General features: G+C 62.9%; 4 protein-coding genes across 5 annotated transcripts; 1 reads left to right on the top strand and 3 right to left on the bottom strand.

Moving 5' to 3' along the window:
- Window positions 1-759: 759 nt before the first annotated feature.
- Window positions 760-5,437, bottom strand: TMEM151A (transmembrane protein 151A). Its single transcript, XM_037841828.1, has 2 exons — window positions 5,239-5,437; window positions 760-3,141 (listed from the first exon to the last, which is right to left on the bottom strand). Exons 1-2 carry the CDS (start codon window positions 5,311-5,313, stop codon window positions 1,810-1,812), a joined length of 1,407 nt encoding a protein of 468 aa, XP_037697756.1. The 5' UTR covers window positions 5,314-5,437; the 3' UTR covers window positions 760-1,809.
- Window positions 5,438-7,690: 2,253 nt separating this feature from the next.
- Window positions 7,691-11,552, top strand: YIF1A (Yip1 interacting factor homolog A, membrane trafficking protein). 2 transcript variants are annotated; one of them, XM_037840931.1, is made up of 8 exons: window positions 7,691-7,888; window positions 8,517-8,728; window positions 8,891-8,995; window positions 9,129-9,207; window positions 10,585-10,642; window positions 10,740-10,895; window positions 11,155-11,248; window positions 11,349-11,552. In XM_037840931.1, exons 1-8 carry the CDS (start codon window positions 7,858-7,860, stop codon window positions 11,493-11,495), a joined length of 882 nt encoding a protein of 293 aa, XP_037696859.1. In that variant the 5' UTR covers window positions 7,691-7,857; the 3' UTR covers window positions 11,496-11,552. The 2 variants fall into 2 exon arrangements, with proteins under 2 accessions (XP_037696859.1, XP_037696860.1); XM_037840932.1 differs by having other exon boundaries at window positions 11,194-11,248.
- A 377-nt stretch (window positions 11,553-11,929) lies between these two features.
- Window positions 11,930-17,534, bottom strand: CNIH2 (cornichon family AMPA receptor auxiliary protein 2). The gene is made up of 6 exons (XM_037840934.1): window positions 17,346-17,534; window positions 13,763-13,831; window positions 13,283-13,330; window positions 12,922-13,034; window positions 12,689-12,832; window positions 11,930-12,493 (listed from the first exon to the last, which is right to left on the bottom strand). Exons 1-6 carry the CDS (start codon window positions 17,424-17,426, stop codon window positions 12,466-12,468), a joined length of 483 nt encoding a protein of 160 aa, XP_037696862.1. The 5' UTR covers window positions 17,427-17,534; the 3' UTR covers window positions 11,930-12,465.
- Window positions 17,535-18,401: 867 nt separating this feature from the next.
- On the bottom strand, window positions 18,402-25,445 carry RAB1B (RAB1B, member RAS oncogene family). The gene is made up of 6 exons (XM_037838052.1): window positions 25,330-25,445; window positions 23,660-23,732; window positions 23,299-23,394; window positions 23,112-23,207; window positions 19,949-20,080; window positions 18,402-19,856 (listed from the first exon to the last, which is right to left on the bottom strand). Exons 1-6 carry the CDS (start codon window positions 25,341-25,343, stop codon window positions 19,662-19,664), a joined length of 606 nt encoding a protein of 201 aa, XP_037693980.1. The 5' UTR covers window positions 25,344-25,445; the 3' UTR covers window positions 18,402-19,661.
- Window positions 25,446-26,107: the final 662 nt, after the last annotated feature.

A 26,107-nucleotide genomic window follows, 5' to 3' on the forward strand; every position in this document is an offset into this window, starting at 1 on the left:
GTTTGCCAAGGTTTAAAGACAGATTCTGGGGTTTGGCCTCGCAGGCCTCGGTCAACCCTCCCTCGGCCCTTTGTCACTTGCTGTTCTGGTCCCCGTGCTCCGCCCCCCGGCCTCTGCCTGGCAGCCCCCACTGCCCAGAATGCCCTCTCCCGTGAGTCCTGCCCATTCCCAGCACACCTCGGGACCACTGCTAGCACTTATGGTGCTTTTGTGCACATTAGAGGAGGAAGCCCTTTCTCCGGGGCTTGGGCAATGGCCCCAGGCTGGATGCCACCCGTGCTTGCCCACAGAGCGGCACCTGAGGAAGCCGCTTCTGGGGAGCTCTCTGGGCCCATCAGTGAGCGAGGCTCCCTGTTGCCCTCATTCTTTCTTGGGATCCCCATTCTGCCCTGTTCGGGGCCGGGTGGGGCCCCCAGCATCCTGAGACTGGTCTGGGGGAACTGAGCTCATACTACTGGCCCTAGATCCTTCTCCCCACTTTGGGGACCAGCCACCCTGCTGAGTTCTCAGCCCTGTAGAGACTCCCCCACTGAGCGGGAAGAAGGGACCCCTTGGACAATGCCTTGGAAGTGACCCCAGCCCAGACACTGGGGTGGGACGTGGACTCAGCTGGTTCCTGCTCAACTGACACCCCCCAGGCCAGGCAAGGGGATCCCATCCCAGGCATCCCCTCCCTGAACCCAGCATCGGGCCCCTGACCCAGGGCCACCCTCTGTGGTGGTCTTGGGCCCACCCCTCAGGAACATGCAGGAAGAGAACTTCCGTTTCATACCTTTTATTTTATCGGCATCTTCTCTGACTCTTTCCTCCCCCATGGCCCCTGAGAGGGGGTGGAAGCCCCAGCTGGAAGGGAAGGGACGCCTGTCTCCTCCCGGGGGAGGGGTGCGTCCCCTGGGCCAGGCCCCAGGGATGGGAGAAGCAGGGGCCTCCATGGAGGAGCACGGGCATCGTCCAAGAGGCCAGGCCAAGGCCGGGGCCCCTCGGATGCTCTGTGGCCTGTGACCCTGGGCTCGTTGGGAAGGCCAAGAGCAGAGAAGTCCAGGGGAGCAATGGGAGGACAAAGCTGGAGGGTGTTGTGTGGCTGACAGAGGCACGGGTGGACTTTGGGGGGCAGAGCAGAGATCAGGGGATGTGCAGATTGTGGTGGGGCCGTAAGATGGAACCCCAGGCTGTAGGGGAAGCTGGATGTCTGGGGTGGGGGTGCAGTGGGCACCGGAGAAAACAGTGGGGGTGGGGCAAGGCTCTGCTCCAAGACCCAGGGGCCCTGAGCGGAGGCCAGAGGGCAGCCAGGGAGGGACCTGCTGGGGGAGCAGGATGGGGTGGTTTGGGGCCGAGGCTGGGGTGTCCCCTTAGCCAGCTCTTCAGTTTCGGGGAGGCTGGCCCGGCTGGGCCTGGCCCCTAACCACTAATTTGTGCTTCTGGGTTGCTGGGGGGGTGGTTTCTCAATGTGGCCCCCACCACGGCTGGAAGAGCCCACAGCAGCCCTCTGCTGCAGGCAACAGCTGTCCCCAGGACTTCTCCCCCACCCCAGGCTTTCTGGAAGCTTCCTCCCCAGCCCAGCATGAGAGGCCTCCATGCCAGATCATCTGTGTCACAGGGGATGGAATGTGGAGGGTGGGCGGGGAGCCATGCTGGGGACAGTTCACAGATTCAACTTGGGTGCCGTCTACCCCCACCCCCCAAATGACCACGGGTCACTGCGTTTTAGTCTGCGTAAGGAGCCCCCACCCCCCCAGCCTCACCCCACGTGTGTGGCTGGTCTGTTTCCCATGGTGGGGAGGGGGCCGTTCTGGGGGCCCGTGGGGGGCCTCAGAGCGCACCCTGCCCGTCACCCTGGCAGCCGCTGTCCCCGTGGACAATGAGCACCGGGAAGTAAAGGGCATCCTCGTAGCACGGCGGGCTCTCCAGGGGCTCCGTGTCCTCCCCGTGGCGCCCCAGCGGCCCCCCACTCAGGCTGCGGAAGACCCCTGGCGTGGCCCGGCCCCCGGCTCCCAGCGAGAGGCGGCTGCGGCTGAAGGGCAGGCGGGGGCCGCTGGGCCGGGCGGGGGGCAGCGAGTTGCTGCTGACGGAGCGGCGGCAGCGCTGGCAGCCCCGGAGGTAGGCGCCCGAGCCGGCGCCCATGACCACGGCCTCGGAGTAGCTGGGCACCAGCTGCCGGTTGGAGCAGATGTGCCACTCGAGCTCGGTGAAGTCCACCGTGGCCACACGGGAGAGCGCGGGCCCGCTGGGCACCACCCCGGGCGGCGGCGAGCTGGCGCCGAAAAGCTTCTCCACCTGGTAGTGCACGTGGGCTGTGCCATAGGCCGCCACGACCCGCAGGGGCCAGGACAGCGTGGCGGCCGACACGAGCCAGAAGACCCAGGCCCGGGCATACCAGGGCGGGCTGCGGGGGTCGGCGAAGACCATGAGGGATTCCTGGAAGTCCACGTCCTTCAGGTGCATGCCCTCGCGGGCCTCCAGGTAGTCGTCCAGGCCCTCGTTGGCGCTGAAGAAACGCGCCCTCTGGGTGAGGTACGACGCCTCGGCCTCGGCGCTGCCAAAGCTGAAGCACTTGGTGAAGCGCAGCCGCGTGGCCGCGTGGTCGGCCAGGCCCACGAGCTCCTTGGAGACGTCGCGGACGCCGTGGGCCGCGTAGTCAAACTCGCCGCGGGCCGTGCGGCTGTCGGCCCGCTCGTGGTACACCTGGGTGGTGGTGTAGGCGTCGCCGTTGCGGTAGCGGGTGATCTGGCGCGTGCGCCGCACGTAGTGGTAGCTGGTGGCCTTCCACCAGACGCACGGCGGCGCCTGCTGCAGCCGGCGGATCAGGGCGAGCACGGTGTTGGCGTCGGTGCGCGGCGCCTGGCACGACCGCACGTGGCAGTGCCAGCACTCGGCCAGGTAGAGGAGGTAGAGGAGGGAGACGAAGGCCAGCGGGATGTACAGGTAGCCGTCGGAGCAGGGACTGGCCGGGTAGGTGGGCGGGGGGCTCCCGGCCCCGCGGGCCAGGGCGGCCTCGGGCCCCAGGACCAGCCGCGGCACGGTGGCCAGGCGGCACCAGGCCACCACGGCCCCGCAGGCGTGGATGAGCAGCGTGAGGAGCAGGCACTTCCAGTGCGACTCGCGGCACAGGGAGCTCCCCAGGGACTGTTTCAGGGGCCGCTGCTGCGGGGGGGGGGGGGGAGGGGGGGAGAGGGGAGGCACGTGTCAGGATGGGCCATCAGCCAGAGCCCCGTGAGGGAGGTGGCGTGAGGACCCCCAGTTTACAGAGGGGGAAACTCAGGCCCCGAGACATAGAGCAATCTGCTCCAGACCTCACGTCTCTAACCCATGGCCGAGCTGCAGGATTCAAACCCAGGTCCAACTGCCCCCAGAGCCCTCTTTCCACTGCCAAGGGCTCCTGGGCCACCCAGCCCATCTCTGCCAGGACAGGGAGGCCCCCTCACACCCCCGCCAGTTCTAGTCCCAGCTCTGCCCTAGACTTGCTGTGTGGTCTTGGCCATGTTCCCGCCCTCTCTGGGCCTTGATTCCTGGTCCTGGTGGTCTGGGAGGCCAGGGCGGCAGGGGTCAGAGGGGTGGGCAGGTGCCAGCTCCACCACTTACTGTCTGACTTGGGCAGGCCCTTCATCCTCTCTGGGCCTCAATTTCCTCACCTGTGAACCGGAGCTGTTGTGAGGGTTCATGGAGATGAGAAGGGTAAAGACCTCAGCACAGGGTCTGGCTGGGGTGACAGATATTAGTGCTGTCACCCTGCGACCCCCTCTAGTCCCCGGGTTCCACTAGGGAACACTAGGGCAGGAGACTTGGGAGAGGCTTTTAAATTAAGTGAGATAAAGGAAGAGCTGGGAACGGGGGAGGTGTGTGTCTTGTGGCGGGGGGGGGGGGGGGGGGGGGGTGGGGGGGCTGGGGAGCAGATGGATGCTGAGGGAGGCGGGGAGGACAGACAGCTGCTGGGCAGCAGGGGCCTCTCCCTGGCCCCGCGAGACCCACCCCTCCTGGCAGGACTGGCAGCCTGGCCCCCACCTCAACCCCAGGTGCCTATGGAGAGAGAAGAGGGTGGGGATGGAGTGGGCAGGGGAAGGGTAAAAGCGGGGGTGAGGGGGGTGGGGGGGGGAGAGGCAGCGGTCTAGTGGAAACACTAGAGGCCGCTTTAAAGCACCACCTCTCCCACCCCAGCCCCCAGAACTGCCCCCAGCCCATGGCAGCCTGCCTCTCCCCCCACCCGACCTCCAGTTCACCTGCCACAGGTGCACGGCACCCGCATGACACACGGACCCACCCATCACAGAGGGACACACATCCTGTGCACTAAGATCCCAGCCCACCTGTAAACAGTGCACAGACCTCACACCCACGGCACGGTGTGCAAGTGCACACACACACACCCCCCACAGGTGGATGCACACAGACACACATGTGACACATGCACCAAAGCCCAGAGATAGAGCAGACTGTGCCCTGACCACACACATACACACACACACACACACTCCACCCACTGCAAAGTGGCACCCACACTGAAAACCACACATGACGGGATGGGCACATGCACACACGCGTAACCAGTCCACCCAAGCCAAGGGACCCCCAGACCCTCCCCTGGCTACAGGCCACACGGGTCCCATGCAGTGTGGGGAACACACACCTGCATCCCGATGCTCACGCGACACACACACACACAAGCTACATTCACTCAAACACACACTATCACCCCCAACACACCACACGGGGCCCCCCACCCCTGCAGATCCTCACCCCCGGGGGCCTCGGAGAGGGAGGGGGGAGGAGGGGATCCGAGAGGCGGCAAGGGGCCCGAAGCCGCCTCCCTCCCCGTTCCCCTCCTCTCTCCTGCCCCCCCCACCCCTTGCTACCGCTGCTGCATTGCAGTCGCCGCCTGGGCACCTCGTGAGTGGCAGGGCCGGGCTGGGGACCCGACCCCGCGACCCCGGGGGTGAGGGGAGCATCCCCCCGCCGCTGCGGAATGGGGACGCGCGGGGGGACAGGCGCTGACGTCACCGGACGGACGAGGCTGGAAGAGGGGGCGCCGGGGGCGGGAGTCGCCCCCCCAAACCTGCCCAGCCGCCCCACCCCTACCACCTCCCCGCGGGCCCCCTCGCGGGCCGCAGGGCTACCCCCATGACGTCATCGGCTTTAGGGGTTAGGGGCTCCCCTCCTCGTCCCTTCTCCCGGGTCCGCCCCTCCCCTCGCCCCCCTCACCCCGCTCCAGCCCCGGCCCCGGGCCCCGCCACACCGCGCCGGTACCTCCTCCCGCAGCGGCTCGCCGTCCGGGATGAGCGCGGGCACCTCCCCGCCGTCGCCACCGCCGCCCTCGGGCATGGTGTCCAGGCTGCTGCGGCGGCCCCGGCCCGGGCCCGGGGCATGATAGAGGGGCGCGCGGAGGGCTGCGGCGCGGCCCCGGGGGGCAGCCGCTCGGCTCGGCGGCCGCGGAGGGAGTGCGGCGAGCCCGAGCCTGAGCCCGAGCGCGGCGGCGGCGGCGGCGCGGGCGGCAGCGGGGCCCGGCGCCCCGCCCTCCGCTGACCCCGCCCCGCGGCCCCGGCGGCGCCGCCGGCAGCTCCTGGCACCGCGCGCGCTCCCGGCCCCCGCCCCCGACACCCTGAGCAGCCCGGTCCTCGCGGCCGGACGCCTGGGTTCGCCTCTGGCCGCTCTCAGGCTGGAGACCTTGGGCAAGTCCTTGCTCCCCGGGGCCTGAGTTTCCCGGCTGTAAAACGAGCAGGGTGAACCTAGACGGTGGGTGGGCGGCACCGGGGCATCTCTGACCCATCTCCGAGGAGCAGGCCCAGAGCTAAGCCCACCCGGACCCCCACCCCGGAAGCCTCGCTTGTTGGGGAAGGAGGCAGTTACAGCCCAGAAAGGCGTGATGAGCCTCATTAGCTGGGCGGAGGCCCTGGGCAAGCTTGGGGCAGGCAGGCTGGGGGCCAGGACACCGGGGTCCCTGGCTGTGTGACCTCAGACCAGCACCCTCCACCTCCAGCCTCAGTTTTCCCATCTGAGAAATGGGGATGGAACGGTGTTGGATTCGATTCACAATACATCATGCAGGGAGATACACGTGGCCTCCAGGCTGCTCCATGGTACTCAGGGGCCGCAGACCCTCACAACTGGCCCTAGGCAATCAGTAGGTGGGACATAGGGAGCGGCAGTGCCGGGTGGGTGTTCCCGTTTTGTTTTGTTTTGTTTTGTTTGCAAAGGGTATCTCAAAGATCATCTGGTGTAACATCCCTCTCCATTTAAAGGTGAGGTAACCCAGGTGTAGGGAAAGGAAGGGACTGGTTCAGGGTTTCACCCATTTGTTTGGTATTTATTTATTAGGCACAAGTGCTTATTGGGTGTCCTCTATATGCTAGCACAGTGCTTGGCAGTGGGAAGACAAGGGTGGTGGTAAAGAATGGCATGGGCCTTGTTCTCACAGGACTTACATCCAGGTCAAGCTGGCACAACCAGAGGGGGCCTAGAACCCAGGCCCCACTCCCCATTCTAGGCTAGGTCAAGCCTCTTTTCCCTGAGTCCCTCTGTAAGTCATAAGCCAGACTGATTATTAGAAGATAACTAGGCTTTGGGCAAGTGGACATGAGGGGAAGGGCATCCCATGTGCAGAGGACTTCTGGGCAAAGGCTCTGCAATTGGACCACGTGGGCTGAGTTCATGGAGCAGGAAGGTCACCTGGTGTAACTGGTCACTGGGTAGCTAATCAGAGGCAGGTTGCAGAGTACCTGATCCTGTTCTCTAGAAGCCAGTGGCTGAAAGTCTGTGTGGAGGGGAGCCCCTGAGGTCTATCTCTGGGAGGGGGGGGGTGGTCCGAACCTGGGGGGAGAAAAGGGAGGTCTCGGGACCACGAGGAGGGCTCAGCTGGCTTGGGGGCATCCCTTCGAGAGGGCTGCAGGGCCTGCGATGACTCAGGAGTTTTGACAGCTTCAAGAGGGGATCAGCACACCTCTGCCCCCAAATTGACTGGATCACGGGAAAGTCGACAGGACAGGCCTAGTGCAGGGCCACTCGCTGGGACTTTGGATTTTTAGAACCTCAGTTTTTCAATTAGCGCAATGGGTGTGCGCGCGTGCAGGAGCGGGTGGAGAGCTCAGGCCCTTGGCGGCAGAGGCGGGAGGGCATTTCAGCACCGGACGACGGACAGCACCCGCTCGGGAAGGCGAAGTGGGAGGCGGGAGGAAGTGCCAGCGTCCCAGGGCTCGCTCGGCCGCGCGGTCACTGCCTGGCCCCACTTCCCACCACCACCACCCGGGCTGCCCGGGCTCCGCACCAGGGCCAAAGGGAGGGTGCAGAGCGGAGGAGGAAGGCGAGCACGGAGTGGGAGGGACAGGAGCCCGGAGGGGCGAGGCTGGGTCAGAACCCGAACGTCCGGTTCCCTTCCGGAGCACATCCCTAGAGCAGAACTCCATACCCGGCCTCCAGCCGCCGCCTCCCTCCGCCCGATGTAGTCGTGGCACAGCGAGCGTCAACCGTCCCACCGCGCAGGCGCAGAAGTCATTCTCAAGCCTCCTCCTACCTTAGCTTATCTATTGGCTGCCTCTGCCAGGTAGCAAACCCAGTATCCAATCCAAGAGCTCCTCGAATCACCCCGCCTATTCCGCGCCCGGAAGTTGACTCCTGCCGAATCCGCTTCAGCGAGGCAGAACCCAGTAGCCAATTGGGAGAGGGGAGGGACGAGCCGGCACAGCCCAGGAGCCAATGGCAGGCGGCGGAGGATGACGCTGCGAACATGGCGGCGGCGGTCAGCCAGCTCCGGGACGTGTCCGGCTGCCAGGTGAACTCGGCGGGTGCCCGGGGAGCGGAGCGGCTGCCTCATTAGTATTCACACCCACGAGGCGGCGCGGCGGGCCGTCGGGGAGAGCGAGCGGCGCGACCATGGCTTATCACTCGGGCTACGGAGCCCACGGTGCGTGGGGCCCGGGGCGGGCGGGGCGCGGCCCGCTCACCCCGAGGGAGAGGGGCGGCGGTGATCGCTGCCCAGGGCGGCGGCGGTCATTCGGCTTCCTGGCCCCGCGGCTCTGCAACGCGTCCCGGACTTCGCTCTCTCGGCCCAGTGCTGAGATCAGAGCCGTGACAGCACATATGGGATCCCCATGCCCTACTGGGCACGAACGGGGTCCGCCCCCAGAACGTCTTTTCCTTGTCATGGCCCTGGTGGGGTCCCCAACCTCTGCCTAAGGCCCCCGGGTCCCCAGCCGTCGCCTTTCCCACTCTTGTTCATGCGGGGCTGCCCTCCCGATTATCTTCTCCACTTAGCAAACTTCTACTCGCTCTCCACGACTCAGTTCAGAGATCACTTCCCTTGTGAAGGCTCCCAGGAGCCCTAGGTGGGCAATCACTTTCACGTGCTTCTCCAGCTCTTTCTGGCACCTCTACCAAAGGATCCCCTGTCAAAGTTCTTCATTTTTGGTTAGCTACCCCTCACCCAGCTGGGGTTCCCTGCACTGATTGCTTGGTGCCCCAGGACCCATACAGGGCTGCCGGGCCTGGAGAAGGGGTGGTCTTTGGTATCCCTGTCATCTCCAACCCTGCAGGCTCCAAGTACAGGGCCCGGGCAGCTCCAGATGCCCCTCCCCTCTTCGATGACACCAGTGGCGCTTACCCCAGCCAGCCGGGGGGATACCCAGCCCCAGGAGCCGACGTGGCCTTCAATGTCAACCACTTGCTGGGGGACCCAATGGCCAACGTGGCTATGGCCTATGGCAGCTCCATCGCATCCCACGGGAAGGATATGATGCATAAGGAGGTGTGGCCAATCCCCAGGGCACGGGGTGGCAGGATTTCTGGCCAGGGCTGGGACATCATGGGACCCTTCCCGACACTCCGGTTCTGAGGGAAGGAGCACCTGGAGGAAACATTTTGAGATCTGGGGTGCAGCTTGCCCACAGCCTCCTCTCTCCCCTCCCAGCTGCACCGTTTTGTGTCTGTGAACAAACTCAAGTACTTTTTTGCCGTGGACACAGCCTATGTGGCCAAGAAGCTAGGGCTACTGGTCTTCCCCTACACGCACCAGGTGAGCTGCCCGCCAGGTGAGCTGGCAGGCTCCCTTGTCCCCCTGATGCAGCTCAGAGCCCGGCACCCGGACCTCAACTCCCTTCTCTCCTCTTTTCTCTTCTTCCTGACCCGGCCGCTGCTGCCACTGCCAGAATTGGGAAGTGCAGTACAGTCGTGATGTGCCTCTGCCCCCACGGCAAGACCTCAATGCTCCCGACCTGTATATCCCCAGTGAGTCTCTGACCTGGGCTGGGGGGGAGGGGTGGGACAGGAAGAGAGAGGCTCATCTGTTGACTCAGCATCTGCTCTTGGTGTTTTTTCTGTGTGGTGGTCCCTAGACACCAGGTAGACAGGGTGGGGTGACCAGTAAGTAAGGAGTGCCTGCTCTCTGGCGCCCTTCTTCCCGCTTCACTTGGACCATGTCCCTCCCCAGCCTGGAGCCCCAACTTTAGATCCTGACCCTGCACTTTCCAGCCCGGAGACCTTAGGCTGGTTACTTTGACTCTTACGCAAAGTGGGAATATTACCAGCCCCTACTGCAAGAGATCACTGAGGGGGTTCCAAGAGATGACGTGCTCGTCAGAGTATCTGGCACATAGGAAGCATGCAGTAAAGATGAGCTGTGGTTTTTGTCACTCCTCTTCCAAGGCCTGCTTAGGCAGCTCCTCCTCCAGGAAGCCTTCCCTGATACCCCGATCAGGTGGTTGCTTCTTCTGGGCAACGACTGCCTGTCCCCGTATGGCATCCGTCAGGCTACCCACACTGCGCCGTGGTTGGCCCACTCTGTGTCGGACTCTCCTCCATCCTGGTGCCTACACGAGGCTAAGCCCAGGCTGGACACATTGAGCACTGAAGGAGGGGTGACTGGGCCAGGTTCTTCCTTCCTTCATTTGTTTACTTCTCTTAGCCATGGTGTAGGGCTGGAACCGGCATGCCCATTTTACATGGTGCCGCTGAGGTGCACAGACTTGAATATCTTTGCAGCTCCCCAATTTATAGGGAGGGAGGCTGGCTTCCTGATTCCAGATACTGAGCCCTCTCTGTACTTCAAAGGGGGCAGAGGAAAGGCTGGAGGAGTTAAAACTGCTTAGTTAAAGTCCGACTGTCACCGGCTCTGAGTGCTATAAAAACAGCATGTTGGCAGGGTGGCCACAGCCACAGCCAGCACCGAGGAGCAGACTTAGAATGACCCCAGGCTCCAGGGACAGCCAGGGCTGCCCAGTGAACCCACATTTCACTCCTTGAGTCTTGCCTGAAATTGGTTTGGCCCCTGCCTGTTGTTCTAGGAAGAGCCAAGGCCTTGTCCCATCATGCACACAGATGTTTCCAAGCACAGGATCAGGGAAGGAAGTGGCCTCTGGTGGTGTTGGGAAAAGGGTCAGGGGACATTTACGCGAAAGGTGGGGTTGGGGAAGCAGGTGGGGCGAGGCAAGGCCTTCCAAGCCAGGCAGTGGGGAGCTGAGTGCAGATTTGGGGCCATGTTGGGATAGGCAGGGAAGGAAGAGTGGGGGAAAGCGGGGTGGTGTTGGTGGCCTTGACTTCCTCACTCAAGAGAGGGGGCTCTGGCCGAGGAAACCAGATTGACGGCCCCTCTCTGGCTCTCGGCAGCGATGGCCTTCATCACCTACGTGCTGCTGGCTGGGATGGCACTGGGCATTCAGAAAAGGTCCGTGCCACCCCCTCCCCATCCCTACTGCCTCCCCCGACGCCTCTCCCCACTCCCCAGGGGGGCTGGTTCTGAGCGCCCGCCCCCGTGGCCGCAGGTTCTCCCCGGAGGTGCTGGGCCTGTGCGCCAGCACGGCGCTGGCGTGGGTGCTGATGGAGGTGCTGGCTCTGCTCCTGGGCCTCTACCTGGCCACCGTGCGCAGCGACCTCAGCACCTTCCACCTGCTGGCCTACAGCGGCTACAAATACGTGGGGTGAGCACCAGGGTTGGGGGCCTGGCGGGGATGCATGGGGGGGACCTGGGGCCCCAAGAACGCCACTGCCTCTTCCTCGGCCTCTGGCTCTTCCCGGCAGCAGGACTGGCCGTCTCCTCGGGCACTGGGGTGTGTGTGGGGAAGTTGGGATGTGTTGGGAGCGTCCGTGAGAGCCAAGGGGGTCCAGTGGGTGGGGGGTCTCGGCTGGGCCCTTGGGGTGCTGTGCTGCCCCCCGTGCCTGCCCACCACCCACCCACAGGATGATCCTGAGCGTGCTCACGGGGCTGATCTTCGGCAGCGACGGCTACTACGTGGCCCTGGCCTGGACCTCAGCAGCGCTCATGTACTTCATCGTGAGTCGGGGCGCCCTCCCCTCCATCCCTGGTTCTGGGGTAAGAGCAGGGACCCGCTTCCCCCCACCCCTGGCTCGGCCTCAGCGCCCCTCTCTTCCAGGTGCGCTCTTTGCGGACAGCGGCCCTGGGCCCCGACAGCATGGGGGGCCCGGCTCCCCGGCAGCGCCTCCAGCTCTACCTGACTCTGGGGGCTGCTGCCTGCCAGCCCCTCATCATATACTGGCTGACCTTCCACCTGGTCCGGTGACCTCTGGCCCCCTGTTGGCGCTGACTTTTCCATACATTGAAGATTTGATTTCCTTGATTTTGTCTGACCCTCACTCCCGGGGCTGGAGGGGACCAAATTTGGGGCTGTTGGGGGGAGGCTGGACCCGGGGAGGGCCCCCTGGAGCTGCTGCTTTTGACACAGGGCCTTAAAGGGCAGGTGAAAGGGCTTACCTGTGGCTGGGAAAGGGAGGATGGAAGGAAGGGGGGCAGCTGCCAAGGACCCATCCTGGAGGGGTATCTGGCCAGACTAGTAGGGCTGGGGTTCAGGTCAGGGCTGCTCCCCATCTTGTTACACCTTTCCCATGCCATCGCCTCTGCATCGGGCTTCTCACAAGCAGAAACAGGGCCTACGTGTTTGCAGTAGTTTATTCATATTTTGTCACAAATGGCCGGGGAGGGGGTGCCGGACTCCTCCAGGCAACATAGAAAATAGATCCAAGAGACAGGGTGGGCTGGGAGGGGGGAAATGGGAGGTGGGGGGAGACAGGGCTGGGGCTGGAGAGAGAGCCTGGGGGAGGGGGAGGGCAGACTAGGGCTGGGGCTGCCCCCCCCTGCTGAGCCTGCTCATTCCCGGTGTGGGTACCCCCCCACCTGCAGGGGGAGCCTCAGGGTGGGCATGGAGGGGGGCGGCCCAGAACTCCCAGGGTCAAGCCCTGCCCCCTGGCAGGGCCCAAGTTTCCCCCAAGTGGATAAGGCCGGAGCTCCCGCCCCTTCCAGGACTGCCGGCCGTGTCCACAGGCTCTGTGTAGAGCTCTGCCCAGCCCGAGGCCGAGGGGGAGGGCTCTGAAGGCGGGGGGGGTCCCCGCAGCAGCAGTTTGGGGGGGTGGAGAGGCAGGGGGCACCAGTGCCCCCTCCCTCCCCAGGGCTGAGGCCTCTGTGGCCGAAGGGCAGGGCTGGGGGTGCACAGGCGTCCGGTCCGTTCTGGGCTTGCTCCCTGGCCGGTTTCCCCCTTAGAAACTCACCAACGTATAAACCATACTGCAGGAAGATGGGGCGGTGAGCCGGGTCCCCCGCCAGGCTGGCCACCTGGCCACCCACCTGCTACACCCTGGGGAGTCCTCGGCCCACAAGGGCAAAAGGCAGGAAATCGGGGGCCTGACCATTCCTGGGATTGGAGGCACAATGCCTGGAGCATCCCCTCCCTGAGCTCTGACTGCCTTGGCGGGGCCTCACCTGTACAGGTAATAGAAGAAGGAGAGCAGGTAGAAGGCAAGTTTGCACCAGGACTCCTTCTGGCAGTAGTTGAGGATGTCAGCATTCATGATGGAGACTGCATCATACATGACCTCAGAGCCGTCTGCGGGGCGGTGGAAGTACCTGGGCCAACGAGCAAGGGGCCTGAGTGCCCGCCGTCCTGCCCCTGCGGCCCCCGTCCCAGCCCCCCGAGAGGCGGCTGCCACCCTCACCTCCAGAGGTGGTAGAAGAGGAGGGGGATGTTGAGGCCCAGGGTCACCCACTCCGCTGCACACAGAAACATCAGACAGAAGAGGCCGTGGATGGAGTACTCCGGGACCACCAGCTAGAGAGGGCGGGCAGGTGAGAGGTCAGCGGACTGGTTCCCGGGATGGATCCCCACTTCGAGGGCAAAGGGGAGCTGGGGTGTGGGAGTGTCCACCCGCCCACCGTGACTGGGGACTGGAAAAGGGCCTCCAGCCTACCCCCCACCCTGGCGGCCACAGTTCACAGCCGGGGAAGGCCTGGCCCGGGGTCAGCAGGTGAGGGCAGAGCTGGGCCAGGACACCCCAGCCCCCCAGCGCTGACACTGACCTTCCTCAGGAGGCAGCAGATGCGTTCGATGTTTTTCAAACGCTCGCGCTGTAAGGGGAGGAGAAGGTCGCGATGGGGGAGGCGGAGGAGCCGGGATCGGGGCGCCCGGCCCCCCCTCCCGCGCCCCCTCCGCCCTGCCCGTGGCCGCCAGGGGGCGCCACTGCGGTAGCCGCGCGGCGGGGAAGCAGCCGCGCCGTCCCCATGGCGACCGTCGCCATGGAGGGACCTTCACCCGCGTCTCCACGGCAACGGCCCAGAGCTTGGCAACGGCCGCCCCGCCGGGAGGAAGCCGAGCCCCGAGCCCGCGCCAGGTGTTTGCTGGGGGCGGGGACGGAGGGAGGCAGGGGCATGGCGCCCGGTGCGCCCGCCGCACGCCCACCCCGTCTTTCCAGCCCCCCCCCCCCCATTCGCCAACCCTGCCCGTGACAGATGAGAGACGGACGGACGGACACACCTCAGCACAGCACATGTATCACTTACTGCCCGCGCTGGGTTCCCCTGGTCGATGGGGTTTTTGAAGTCGGTCCGCAGCTCGTCGAAGGCTATGATCTGGGGGAGGGGCGCGTGCCCGTCAGGGGTGGGGCAGCGGCTTATAGACCCCTCCCCACCCTTCCTTGGGGAAATTTTGGGAGAGGAGTTTATTCGGAGCGTCCAGACCAATCGGAGCTTGTGGCAAAGGTGGAGAAACTGAGGCCCAGGAAGGGGCAGGGCCTGGTGTGAGGTCTGGACGGCCTGGAATAGCACCCCAGTGTGCAGGAGTTCCCCACACCTCCACCCAAAGCATCTCAAGGGGTGGCCTCTTCTCTGTCCTAGGGCCCCAGAGACTGGGGATGCAGCCCCTGCCCTGGGGGAACCCCAGGCTTGGGAGAAGAACAATGAATCACATCCCAGGGTGATCCGGGCTGTGGGTGCCTAAGGAGCTCTGGGTTGGGTATCCAACCGTTCAGGAGCTCATGGGGGGCTCCGGCCAAGAAGGTGTTTGCCTGGTGAACAAATGGGGGAAGGGCAGTCCAAGCAGCAAGTATAGAGGCACGGGGGATTGAAAGGACAAGGAATATTCAGGAAGCAGCAGGTTTCATGAGTCTAGAAGGAAAGTGTGAGAGTGGGAAGGGGGAAGCCAAGGGTGGAAGACGGGACTGGAGAGGTTGGCAGGGCCACGTGGGTGCCCTCTGAAGCCAGACCAAGGTGTTTCACATCGGTCTGAAGCAATGGGGAGACAAAGAAGGGGGCAGAGCAGCAGAGGAGCGTTTTTGGGTTGGTGGAAGCAGGAGGTACCAAGTGGACGAGAGTCATAGCCAAGACTGACCTGGTGTTTACTCTGGGGCAGTGGGCTTAGGTAGATTAACCCTTTAACTCTTGCAACAACCCAATGACAGAGGTACTAGCATTATCATTTCCAATTTGCAGACAAGAGAACAGAAGTTAAGTGACTTGTCCAAGGCCACACGGCTCATTAGTGGTGGAGCCAGGGTTCTAACCCAACCTGAACTCAGAATTTGAATTCCTAAATGCTTTGTCTTATTCAGGCCAGACCAGGGAGGAGACTGGTGGGTTACTGGGGGAGGGTGGGTGGCAGCCTGAATGGGGAGAGTGGCTGTGGGGCTGGGGACGGATTCCAGAGCTGTTCAGGAGCCCGACTCCGCAGGGCTTGACTGGCTATGGGTGAAGGCAGAGGGGCCCAAGACACCTTCTGGTGTCGGGGTGTCTGGCGGATGTCAGTGCTCTCGCTGGGATGGGGAACCCAGAAGGAGAGCGGAAGTGGTACAGACTGATGGGACAGATCTGTGGGGGGCTGGCAGGTGACTCGGGAGAGGGCAGCTGGCAGAGGAGCCTGCCGGGGTCCCCTCCCTTCAGCTCTAGAATGGGGCAGTTGGCCTCCCACCCCCCAGCATCCCAGACCCCAGACGGCTCAGAGGGAGAGAACATGGGCTTCCTGGAGGGAACTGAGACCATCTGGAGCCCCCCCACCCCCAACTCCCCGTTGACTCTGGGCAGCCACCGCCTGTCAGGGTCCAGCAGGGAGCGGAAGAGTGCCGTCTGTCTGCCCCAGAGCTGGCATCGCCAGCAGGTGGCGGGTGTCGCGCCTCCCACCCCCAGGCTGCCTGGTGCTGACTCAGCCCCCCTGGAACAAACAATCCCCCACGGTGACAGCTGACAGGCATCACTCACCACCAGAGTTGCCTAGCAACCAGTGGGGCCTGGGCTCAGGGTCTGGGTGGGATCTGAGGATCTTGCCTTGGAAGGTTCTAGTTCTTACCAGTTTGGGATTGAGGACCACGCCCCCTAGCCTTCACCCCCATTAGCAGGCCCCACTCTGGGCACTCGGATGTGTATACAAGCCCACTTTACTGATGAGGAGACAAGCTCAGAGAGGACAACTGGCTCACTAAGATTATATGGACATGGTGCCTGACGGCTAGTAGGTGCTCAGTAAATATCGGTTGCTGAGCGAAGGTGTTACTTCAAAGCTTGGGCCCTTTCTCCCAGCCCAGGTGCTCCCTGGGGCAAAGGCTGGGTCTCAGGAAACATAACAGGTGCGCCGGACGGAGGACACACTGAGGACAGGGGCTTCTCGGATTCCAGGATCCAGCCTTTCTCTCAGGAGCTGGGTGGCTTTGTGTCCCTCATCTTGGGTCCTCAATATGTCCCACTCCTGAAGACCCAGCCTAACTGCCCCAACGCTGCAGGACTGCCCCAGGCCACGGGGATGGGACAGGGGGCTCAGAGACATCAAGGTGGACCCAGGGGGGATGGAGAGAGGAAAAGAGAAACAGAAAAAGGAAAAAGCACCTGAGAGACCCACAGGGGGAGGGACAGAGCAAGGAGAGAAGCTGGCATGCGGGTGTAGTGGGCAGGTGTTAGAAGGTGCCCGTGGGGGCTCACTCCTCACACGTGGGGGTGAAGCCACAGTCTACGGAATCCTGATTGAAGACAAAGGCGCAGGGGCTGGGAAGGGAGGGAGGTCAAGAGCACCGGGGGCACCACGAGCAGGCAGCAGGTCCCAGGGAAAGGAGGGAGAGAGGAAGTGGGGAGGGCAGGAAAGAAGCAGGCAAGGCAAGGGAGTGAGAAGAAAGAAGGAAAGGGGTGCAGGACGGGAGCCTGGAGAGGGGGAGGGTCCATGATGTGTGTGCTGGAGCGGGGAGAAGGGGATGCTGAGGTCAGGGCCTCAACAGACAGGGGCATGGAGGGGAGCCCCGGGGAGGCAGGAGCTGCAGGGTACAGAAGAGGGGAGGGGCAGCAAAGGGGGGTTTGCTCTGCCAAAAAAGACCTGGAGGCTGCTTGCTAGTTCTGTAGAGAAGGGCGAGGAGCCAGGCAGGGGGGGCCTCTGAGGAGAGGGGGACAGGGGAGGCGATTGGGATCCGGGATGAGAGGAACAGACAGAGGAGGAGACAAAGAGGAAGGTGGGGGCAAGAATGGGAAAAGAAACTGGGAAGTGGGAAGGAAACCCGGGGGGGAGGGGAGAGCCCTATGGGAGGGGGGTGGGGACACCCAAGGTGAAGCAAGCGGGGAGGTGGTCTCCGGCGCTGCTTAGAGCTGAGCGCTGCTCGATCGGGAGGGGGCTGGGAGGGGAAGGGGTTAATGGGCTCTGAGATATGCGGGTCCTGTAAACAGATGCAGTTGCCATAGCAACCGGCTCCATCACTCCGGCTGGAAAAACCCACAAAAGGTGGAGGGGGGTAGGCAGACAGACAAACTGCCCGATGGACAAATGGGGGCGGCTGAACAGGGGAGGGGAGGAGGAGGGGAAGGAGCAAGCATTCCAGAATTCCGGCCCCCACCCCGGGGCTGGATGGGGCAGGGGCGGGGGCGAGGGTCAAGGACCGACTGACATCCCACAGACAGGCGGGGGCGGAGAACGAAGGGGGGCCCCGGGCAGGAAGACGGCGGTGGGGGGGTGCTAATGGGGGCGAAAAGACGCCGGCGGACGGGGGATAGCGGAGAGAAGGCTCCAAGTTTCCCCCGGGCCCTGAGACCATACCCGGCCCCCTCGCGCCCCGCGCGCCCCCTGCCCCCTACCCCGCGCCCGGCCCCAGCCCCAGCCCCAGCCCCAGCCCGGCCTTACGTGCCAGATGACAAAGAAGATGAGGGAGGCGCACAGCACCAGGGTGAGCATGTAGCAGAACGCGGCGAAGGTGAACGCCATGGCCCCCGCGCCGGGCGGCGGCCCGGGGGGCGCCAGCGCGGGGTCCGGGCGCAAGGGGACGCCCCCCGGCCAGCGCTTAGGGCCGGCCGGGCATGGCCCGCGGGGCTTGGGAGCAGGGTCGGGGTCGGCGGGCGGCGGGGCCGGGACCGGGGCCGCGGGGAGGCGGAGGGCGCGGGGCGCGGGCCGGTGGGCTCGGGGGGCGCGTCCGCAGCCGGCTGCCCGGGCCCCGATCGCTCATCCTGCGATCCCTCGCCCGCGGCTCCCTGGCTCTCCAGCCCGCGAAGCCGGCGGGGCGGAGCCGGGGGCGGGGCCGCCGAGCGAGCAGCCTCGGGCGGGGCTGGGGCTCCGCGCGCCCCTCCGCTCGCCCTCCCGGCCCGGCCGCCGGCCCCCGCGCCACCGGCTCCTCGGCCACGCGCCCTCAGGACACGTAGACTCGGATGCAGGACTCACGCACGTCGCGGGCGTCCCTCCCCGCTCCTGTCACATAACTGAACCCGCCGCCGCCACGCTGGCGTCCCCGGGCGCGGGCACCTGCCCTGACCCACCGCGGCCCGCGCGCGGCCGGGACCGTGGACTAAGCAGCCTTCAGAACGAAGTGCTTGTCACTGTCCGAGGGGGCAGGCACCAGGCCTGGACCCAGAATCAAGCTTGGCGGGGGCGCGGGACCAGGGGGCTGGGGCACAGTCTCCCCGGATCCCGCATCCCGGGCACGCCACGCCTGCCAGGACGCTGGGGCCGAACACCAGGTATTCGCTGGCGGCCGCCTCCCTCCCTCCCTGCCTGAGCAGTGCTGGGCCCCTGGGGACAGACCACAGAGGCAGGCAGCTCTGCGGCCCCAGTTAAGTGGGTCAAGGGCTTAACAGCAATCCTGGGAAGGAGGCCACGCCAGGACCCCTGTGCCTCCCCCCGCGCCCAGGGGTCCACTTCCTCCCTCCAGCTCAAGGCGGGCACAGACCACACTCAGCCACCAGCAACTTCCTTGCAAAAACCCTTGGCTCACCCAAGGGCCAGTGGAAATTTATTGATTTTTTTGTCCTTTTCAGTCTTTCCCCAAGTGGCTTTTCCTTGCAAAATGCCTGACATGACACCAGAGGGGAACTGGGGAATGGAGGCACCCCAAGGGCAGCCCAGGGACTTAAATACAAGCTGGAGGACAGGGCACAGGTGGGAAAGGCAAGAGACAGCACGAGGGACATGGCTTCTTAGGTAGAGAACAGAGGTTTGCTTTTCTGCAGGAAGAAGCTGTGCCAGAGGGCAGAGGGGTAGGATCCTGGATGGGGAGGGGGCGGCCAGAGGAGCCCCCAACCCTGGGTCACACCCACATTCCCCAGAGAAGCAGCGGCAGGGCATGAGGCGCTGCCCTCTTAGGCTCCAAGGGACGGATGGAAGGGGGGCAAGTAAGCCAGATGTGCTGCCTCAAGGAAGGAAGGAGGTGCTGGCGGAGCAAGGGTTAAGGCTGATGCCCGGGCCCTGGCACGGTGGGCCTTCCACCTCCGCCTGCCTCAGGGACAAAGGGGCCTGGTGGGCAGGAGGCACATGGGCCTGGCTCTGGCAGGGCAGGAGGCAGCAGGAGCAGGCTCCCCCCAGGCTCAAGACAAGGCCTGCCGGCTGCCCGCCCACCTGCCCCGAATGTGCTCAGGCCCTGCTGCAGCTGGACGTGCTGGGAGGTGGAGAGGAGGTGGAAGAGGGGAAAAGTGGGCTGTTGGCCCCGTGGCCCCCATGCCCGTCCTGAGGTCTGGTCCAGGGCCCTGGATCCCAGGTCCTGGGTGCACTGGCCCTGCTGTGGGCCCCGGGCACTGACTGCAGCCAGGGGCAGTGGAGGCCAGGGAGGCCCTAGCCCTTGGGAAAAGGGGGTGAAGGAGGAAGAGGGAGGAGAGCAACCCCACTGCAACAGCCATGGGGGTTGGGGGGGTGGGGGTGGGGACAATGACAGACAGAGGGGCCTCATCCCAAAAAGAGGGGTGCGGTGGGTATCTTTAAAGTGACCTAGAGGCAGCAGCAGAGCAAGCCCCCACCCCACCCTGGCCACAGGTCCTGGGTGTCCTCCTTTGGGGGCCCTGACAGGAACTGGGACTCAGGGCTGTAGGCAGATGGGCCAGAGGGGGATGGGGAGCCCAGAACACCCCAAAGCCACAGACTCAAATGCCCCAGGACAGGGAGAGGGAAAAGACCTCCTGCCCCCTCTGGGGCATCATCTGGAGGAGGTGCTCCCCATCCCACCCCACGTGCCCCTCCCTAGCAGCAGCCACCACCAGCCGGCTTCACAGGGGTGCTGTCGATCTTGAGGTTGGGCCGCTCACCCCCCGAGGCTGCCCCAGGCCCCATCCGCTTTTTGATCTCGGCAGCCATGGTCATGAACGCCTGCTCGACATTGGTGGCGTTCTTGGCACTTGTCTCTAGGAAGGGGATGCCCAGGGAGTCTGCAAACTCCTGACGGGAGAGGAGAGAAGAGGGGAAGAGGGGGAAAGGGTGAGGGACAGAAGGCCCAGCCCCCATGGGGCGGCCCAGTCCGGCCAGCTCACCTTGGCGGTGGTGTTGTCCACCACTTTCTTGGTGGTAAGGTCGCTCTTGTTGCCCACCAGGAGCTTGTTGACGTTCTCGCTGGCATAGCGGTCGATCTCCTGCAGCCACTGCTTCACGTTGGTGTAGGATTCCTGGAAGGGACTGGGGTCAAAACTTATTCTATCCCAAACTGCTACCCCAGGCCTGGAGAAGAAGGGCTTATTTGAAGGGAAGGGGGTTGCCCTGGCCCCTGAGAAAGGCAGGAGACCTGGGTGCTGGGACCCAGAGGGAGCCTTCTCCTCCAGGCTTAGCTCTCCTCTCTGACGCCCTCCGTCTTGGTCCCCAAAAGCCAAGCCAAGCACAGCCCCAACACCTCAATACCTGCCCAGGCCTCAAGACCAGCCGGCTCTGCTTCGCAGCTGCTCTGTCCCTCCCTGAGACATAGAAAAGCCTGACCACAGGTGAGGAGCGAACAGCTTCAGGAGAAAAACAAGCCAGGGACAGGGCAGAGTAGAAAAAGAGGCTGCTGGCCCGAGCAGGAGGCTAGCACCAATCTGTAAGTTCCCACAGTGGCCTTCAAATCCCTTTGCGGTCTGAAGCCTTGGAGCCTAGCGGGAGGTGGAAGGACCATGCGGAGGAGGCCCGAGCCTATGACAGAGACAGGTATTCCTGGAACAGACCAGACATCCCTCCTGCATACGGCACTAACAAACTCATCACTTGGTCGCAGCATCTCCCAGCAGCCTGCCACCCCTGGGGGCAGATGACAGACTCCAGGGAAAGCGCTCGTGCTGTAGCTAATTTCCTTAAACTTACACCTTCTGCCACCCATGCTGGCTGCTGAAGACAGAGAGGGGACCAGTGCCTGAGCCCTATCCCAAGGCACTCAGGGGACAGCAGAGGAAGGGACCAGGACACACACAATGGCAAGATGGGTGATCGATACTGCAGGACCACCAGTCCGGGGAGGCTGCACTGACCAGAGCAGGCAGGAATGCCCTGGCCTTTGTGTGGGAGGAAGAGGGACGGACGGGGAAGTGCCAGCTGAGGAGGGACACATGCCTGGTCCCAGAGTGGGAGGAACATGGTGTCTCTGGGGAGTGGGGAGAGGTGGAATGTTGCTGGAGCACAGGCCCCGAGCAGGGAAGGGAAGGAAGAGGGGACAGGCCAGGGCAGAGGGGGCCAGTGGAGGTTTTCTTCGGAGGGGAGCAGCAGGATCACACCTGTGTTTTGGGAAGAAAATCTTGGCAGGAGTGTGCAGGCCAGGCCAGACTGGCAAGAAGACGGCCTCCAGCTGGGAAGCTGTGGAATAACCTAGGAAAGAGATGATCCTTGAGCCGGGGAGTGAGACAGGGAAGTACACAGGACCATGCTGGGGCTAAGCCCCGGCTCAGCCATGCACTGTGTGACCTTAGGTATGTCACCTGACCTCTCTGAGCATCGTCTCTACAAAACGGTACCTCTGGCAGGGCTGCTGTTTGAGTGTGAGCTGATGGATGCAGGCCTGACTCATAGCAAGTGCTTAATTAGCAGCTGCTATTATCCTCATCACTGCTATTATTATGAGACAGATTTGAGAGACAATGGGGTAGAATACAGGGGACTGAAGCCTGAGTGGATGGGGGAGGGGAGAGCTTTTGGTCAGACGACAAGAGCTCTGTTAGAAAGATGGGGATGCAGGAACTTCTCTGGGGAAAGCTGATAAGGTCAGGACAGGATGTGCTGGAGCTTTAGGAGGGGCTGCCTGGAGCAGGAAAGGGTGGGCTTGGAGGCAAAGAACCCTGGGTGCCAATGCTGGCTTTGCCTTTCCTGACTAGAAGGCCATGGGCAAGCTCCTGTCACCTCTCCAAGTATGTCCCCTCATCTGGAGAACAGGGACCCTGCCGTTGACTTCACTGGGTTCCTGTGAAGCCTGGAATTGATACACAGGGTGCCAGCACTGGGTCTGACATGGACAAGAAGATCACTAAGTGACAGCTGTTTAGATGCAGGAATCACAGCACACAACAAAGTGGCCAGAGACGTGCAGGAAGTGTAAGGAGAAGGCTTGAGGCAGAGTTGGGGAAGCACAACACGTGAGGTTGTGGGGGAAAGTACAGGACGAACCAGTAAAAAGACACTGAAAAGGCAAAATCTAATGCAGCAGGAAGTGGGGGTCGGAGGGGTGTGTGTGTGTGAAACTACAAACACAAACTTTTCAAGGAAAGGGAGGAGAATGGAGTTAAAAACCACAAGAGGTCAAAGAGAACAAGAACTGAAATGAAGGCATCGGACTTGGCAGTCAGAGGGTCCATGGGGGCCCTGAGAGGTGTGCTGTTCAACCACAGCTGTGTGTCCACAAACTGGGGGAGGCTGCGTGGGAACTGGGCAGTCCCGAGTCCTGGGGAGCCTGAAGAGTCCAGCAGCCCCTAAGGACAGGGACGCCTCTGGCCGGGGATAGTGTTAGCATCTCCATGTCCCTAGCGCCTAGCCCTGGGGAGCCACGGGGTTTGGTAAAGGAGAAAAGCAGGTGGAACGAGAAGACCCAGGCTCTCCACCTCTGCCACGTAACCAGCTGCAGGACCCTCCCAAGCCACCTCGCCACTCTGGGCCCATTTCCTTGTCTACAAAATGGAACAACAACGCAGACCTCTTTGGGACGTGATGAACATCAAAAGGCAGAGAAGCTGTGACAGATTCAGTGTACTTTCGGGTATGGTAGGATTGTTTCCAACTGTTCACACCACAATCCTCACTACCGTGGCTGCTGCCAATGACAGGTGACTGTGCTGCCACAGCAGGTACAGGACTCCCAGCCCCTGCCTGCACTGGGACCAGAGCGCTAGGCTCCCTCACTTCCAGGTCTAAGGCCCTCCGATTGCTTCCCCACATCCACTCAGGAGCCAACAGCTGACTAAACCACCACCAAAGCCAGCTGACCAGGAGGTGCAGAATGAGGTGGCAAATCCGGAAAGGGGGAGATGGTGGGGGGGGGATGGGATGTGGGGGGTCAGGGTGGGGGCTGGTTCTGCCAAGACCCTGCATCAGGGGCCCCTGAAGATCCATCTCTGTGGCTGCTTCCCTCCTTGTGAAATGAGCCCAAGTACAGTCTCCTTTCCGGGCAGCATCGGGAAAAGAGAATGGGAAGAGTAAAAAGAAGCAACAGCCAGAGACCTAAGGCTGAGGAGGCGAGGCCAGGAGTACCTGGTCGGTGACGTCGTACACCACGATGATGCCGTGGGCGCCCCGGTAGTAGCTGGAAGTGATGGTCCGGAACCGCTCCTGCCCGGCTGTGTCCCACTATGAGAGCAGGCAAGGGGCAGCCTCAGCCCTTGGCTCCATGCCCCGCTCCCCTCCTGAGGCTGATGTCTTTAGGAAGAGTGATACTCACAATCTGAAGTTTGATGGTTTTGCCGTCCAGCTCAATGGTTCGGATCTTGAAGTCTACCCCGATGGTGCTGATGTAGCTCTCCGTGTACGTGTCATCCTGGAAGGTTAGGAGCCAGTGAACAGGCCAGAGGCCCAGTTTGGAAAAACTCATCCAGCTGAACTCCTAACTGCAAAACTCCAGTCTTCAGCACCCCAACTTGCCAGCCCTGTGCCTTTCTTCAGTCAGAAGTATTGCCAGCAGGTCCTGCAACTTCCAGCTTGGTCCCTGTGTCTCACAACTACTGTGTTCTGAGTTGCCCCCTCTTCCCCCCGAATGCCCGGCCAGAACCCCAGATGGGAGGGATAGGAGGCTTCTTACTCACAGCAAACCGCAGAAGCAGGCATGACTTGCCCACGCCCGAGTCACCAATCAAAAGCAGCTTGAACAGGTAGTCACTGGAGAGACAGAATAGGAAGGCATGGAGGAAGGAAGGGAGCCTACTCCCATCATCCCCGAGTCACAGCTACAGCAGTCTCCCATGCTATGAAGGCATGCCTCAGTTTACACGATACTACGGTGTGCACTAGGTCCTCCCACCAGTCCTGGGGGGAGGGGGCTCACCCCTTACCTAACATAGCTACCTATCCCAAAGGGTTCTCAGTGTGCTGAATCTGAATTCCCAGTTCCCAGAGAAAGAAACTGAGGCACAGAGAGGGACATGACAAGGATCAGTTTGTGACAGAGGTGGGCATCCTCCCCTGATTGCTGACAGACTCTGTGGTTCTGTCCAGTACGGGCTATTTAGGGAAACCCCATGGCACACTCTGTAGTGTGCCCAGCTTGGCCCCAGAAGTAGAAGCCACAGCCCATCCAGAACCTACTGAATGACAATCTAGGCAAACAACCTGGTATGAAGCTGGCAGGAACACAATAACCAACAAGTGGCACCAACATAACATCAGTTAATGTTCTCCTTTTCCTACTTGTGCCTGGCCCTGGACTAAGCATTTCAAACGTGTCATCTCACTAACTGCTCACAACAGTCCAACGAAGTGGGCATCGTTCTTCTCATCTAATGAGGAAACCCGGAAGTCAGAGAACTGAACGGACTTGCCCTAAGCACAAAACTGAAAGCAGATCTGCCAGACTCCAGTCTCTGCAGTAGCCTGTTGGTTCCCTTCCCTGGTCCCCCTTACAATCCAACACAGAACTTCACTCTTCCCCAAGGAAACCTGAGGGCAAGATTCAGAAGAAAAAAAGGAAGTGGCAGAAAGGGAAGAAGGTAACCAACTGGTCCTTGGAGAAAACTGTCACTGAAAAATCCGGGATGCGAGAGGTGGGTCACCGTCCCGAAGGGGGAGTGACCAAGAAGTGAGGAAGAGAGAACCCACTGAAAGGGGGCAAGCACCCACCACAGTCATCTAAACTAACTTAAACTTCACTGCAAGGTGAGAGCCAAGGGAAGGGGTGTGACGGTGGTGGCCGGGGGCCTGCGCAAAGGGGAGGGGAGGGCCGGGAGCGGAGGACCCGCGGGAGAAGCGGCCCCGAGCGGCGCCTCGCGGCTTCCCGCGTCTGACCAGCCCTGGGGCCGGGCCCGGGCTCCAGGAGAACGGGAAGGGCAGAAGAACTTACAGCCCCCGACTTAAGGACCCGAGACTATGGTGCAGGCTCCAAAATGCCAGGACCGTCGTCCGCACGTAGGCCGCCACCCTCAAGCAGCAGGTGGGGAAACTGAGGCCGGGAGGGACCGGGGCTGCGGGGTCACCTGACTGGTAAGACCTGGTAGGGCCAGTGCCTTGAGTTCCAAGCGGGACCCCTCGGGATCACTGCCTCTAGGCTCCGGGTGCGAAGACTCCGAGAATAGAGCCGGGGTCCCGGGGCCCCCGGGGGGAGGGGCAGGACCCGGATGTGTGTGTAGGGGTGTCAGCGGAAGAGGGACCCGGATGTGGGGGCGCCGCGCAGTCCTGACCCGGGCCGGACAAGCCCGGTAAGCGTACAGCCCCGTACTCAGGATCGAGGCTGCGCCGAACGGCGCGGGCGGGGCTCACTCACTATTCGGGGTTCATGGCGGCGGCGGCGGCCCGCTCGGTCGCTCCCAGTCGGCTCTGCTCCGCCTCCCGTTCCAAGATGGTGGTCGCTCCGCCCCACAGGCCCCGCCCACGGCGCGCAGGCGCAAACATTCCCGACTGGGTCCTTCGCCGCGTTGCTTCTCGGAACTTGTAGTGTTGTCCGGCTCGCTACTGCTGCGCAGGCGTAAACCGGAGAGCGCGCCCCTCTCAGCCCACGCCCCATCGCCCCGGGCGCATTGCCTACTGGGGTTTGTAGTTCGTCCCTTAGGCGGACCTGCGCTTGAGGGCCGCGCTCCGGATCCCGACGGCGTCCGGACGTTGGAAACTCGGTTTAGGCCGGGGTTAGGGTTCACCCTCCCTTTTAACGTCTCTCTGACGGAGGCACTCACTCCTGCTTTCCCAGCTCGCAGGGTTGTGAGCATTAAATGCGAGTAAAAGGCGATGCTCATTTATCTGGGGTTCTCCGTGTGCTGGATGCTCCCAACTCACAACCGCAGCCCCGGGAGGGTGTCACCACCCACATTTTTATAGATTAAAACATTGAAACCCGGAGAACCCTCTCAAGGTCAAACAGTCTAGGATAAAGGACAGAGCTCAATCCAAGCCCGCGCTCCCTAGAATAATCCCAGGGGTGAAGGCTATTAGGCGGAAAACTGAACCTTTCCGGAGGACTTCCGGTCGCGTAAACTAGGCCCCCAAACAATTCCAGCAAGGGGCCCGGGTACCTGTGCCCCAGGTGCGCGGGAGCCGGACGTGACCGA

The sequence above is a fragment of the Choloepus didactylus genome, chromosome 6 (genome assembly GCF_015220235.1).
Source record: "Choloepus didactylus isolate mChoDid1 chromosome 6, mChoDid1.pri, whole genome shotgun sequence".
NCBI classification, from domain to species: domain Eukaryota; kingdom Metazoa; phylum Chordata; class Mammalia; order Pilosa; family Megalonychidae; genus Choloepus; species Choloepus didactylus.

Coding starts and splice junctions, on each gene's coding strand:
- TMEM151A (XM_037841828.1), bottom strand. CDS start 5,313: ATGCCCGAGGGCGGCGGTGGCGACGGCGGGGAGGTGCCCGCGCTCATC. Junction 3,142..5,238: donor GCGAGCCGCTGCGGGAGGAG/GTACCGGCGCGG, acceptor CCCCCCCCGCAG/CAGCGGCCCCTGAAACAGTC.
- YIF1A (XM_037840931.1), top strand. CDS start 7,858: ATGGCTTATCACTCGGGCTACGGAGCCCACG. Junction 7,889..8,516: donor CTCGGGCTACGGAGCCCACG/GTGCGTGGGGCC, acceptor CCAACCCTGCAG/GCTCCAAGTACAGGGCCCGG. Junction 11,249..11,348: donor CAGCGCTCATGTACTTCATC/GTGAGTCGGGGC, acceptor CCTCTCTTCCAG/GTGCGCTCTTTGCGGACAGC.
- CNIH2 (XM_037840934.1), bottom strand. CDS start 17,426: ATGGCGTTCACCTTCGCCGCGTTCTGCTACATGCTCACCCTGGTGCTG. Junction 13,035..13,282: donor TCTGCTGCCTCCTGAGGAAG/GTCAGTGTCAGC, acceptor CGCCCTCTCTAG/CTGGTGGTCCCGGAGTACTC. Junction 12,494..12,688: donor TTCTTCTATTACCTGTACAG/GTGAGGCCCCGC, acceptor ATCTTCCTGCAG/TATGGTTTATACGTTGGTGA.
- RAB1B (XM_037838052.1), bottom strand. Junction 23,208..23,298: donor AAACCATCAAACTTCAGATT/GTGAGTATCACT, acceptor CTGCTCTCATAG/TGGGACACAGCCGGGCAGGA. Junction 20,081..23,111: donor TGTACGACGTCACCGACCAG/GTACTCCTGGCC, acceptor AGTCCCTTCCAG/GAATCCTACACCAACGTGAA.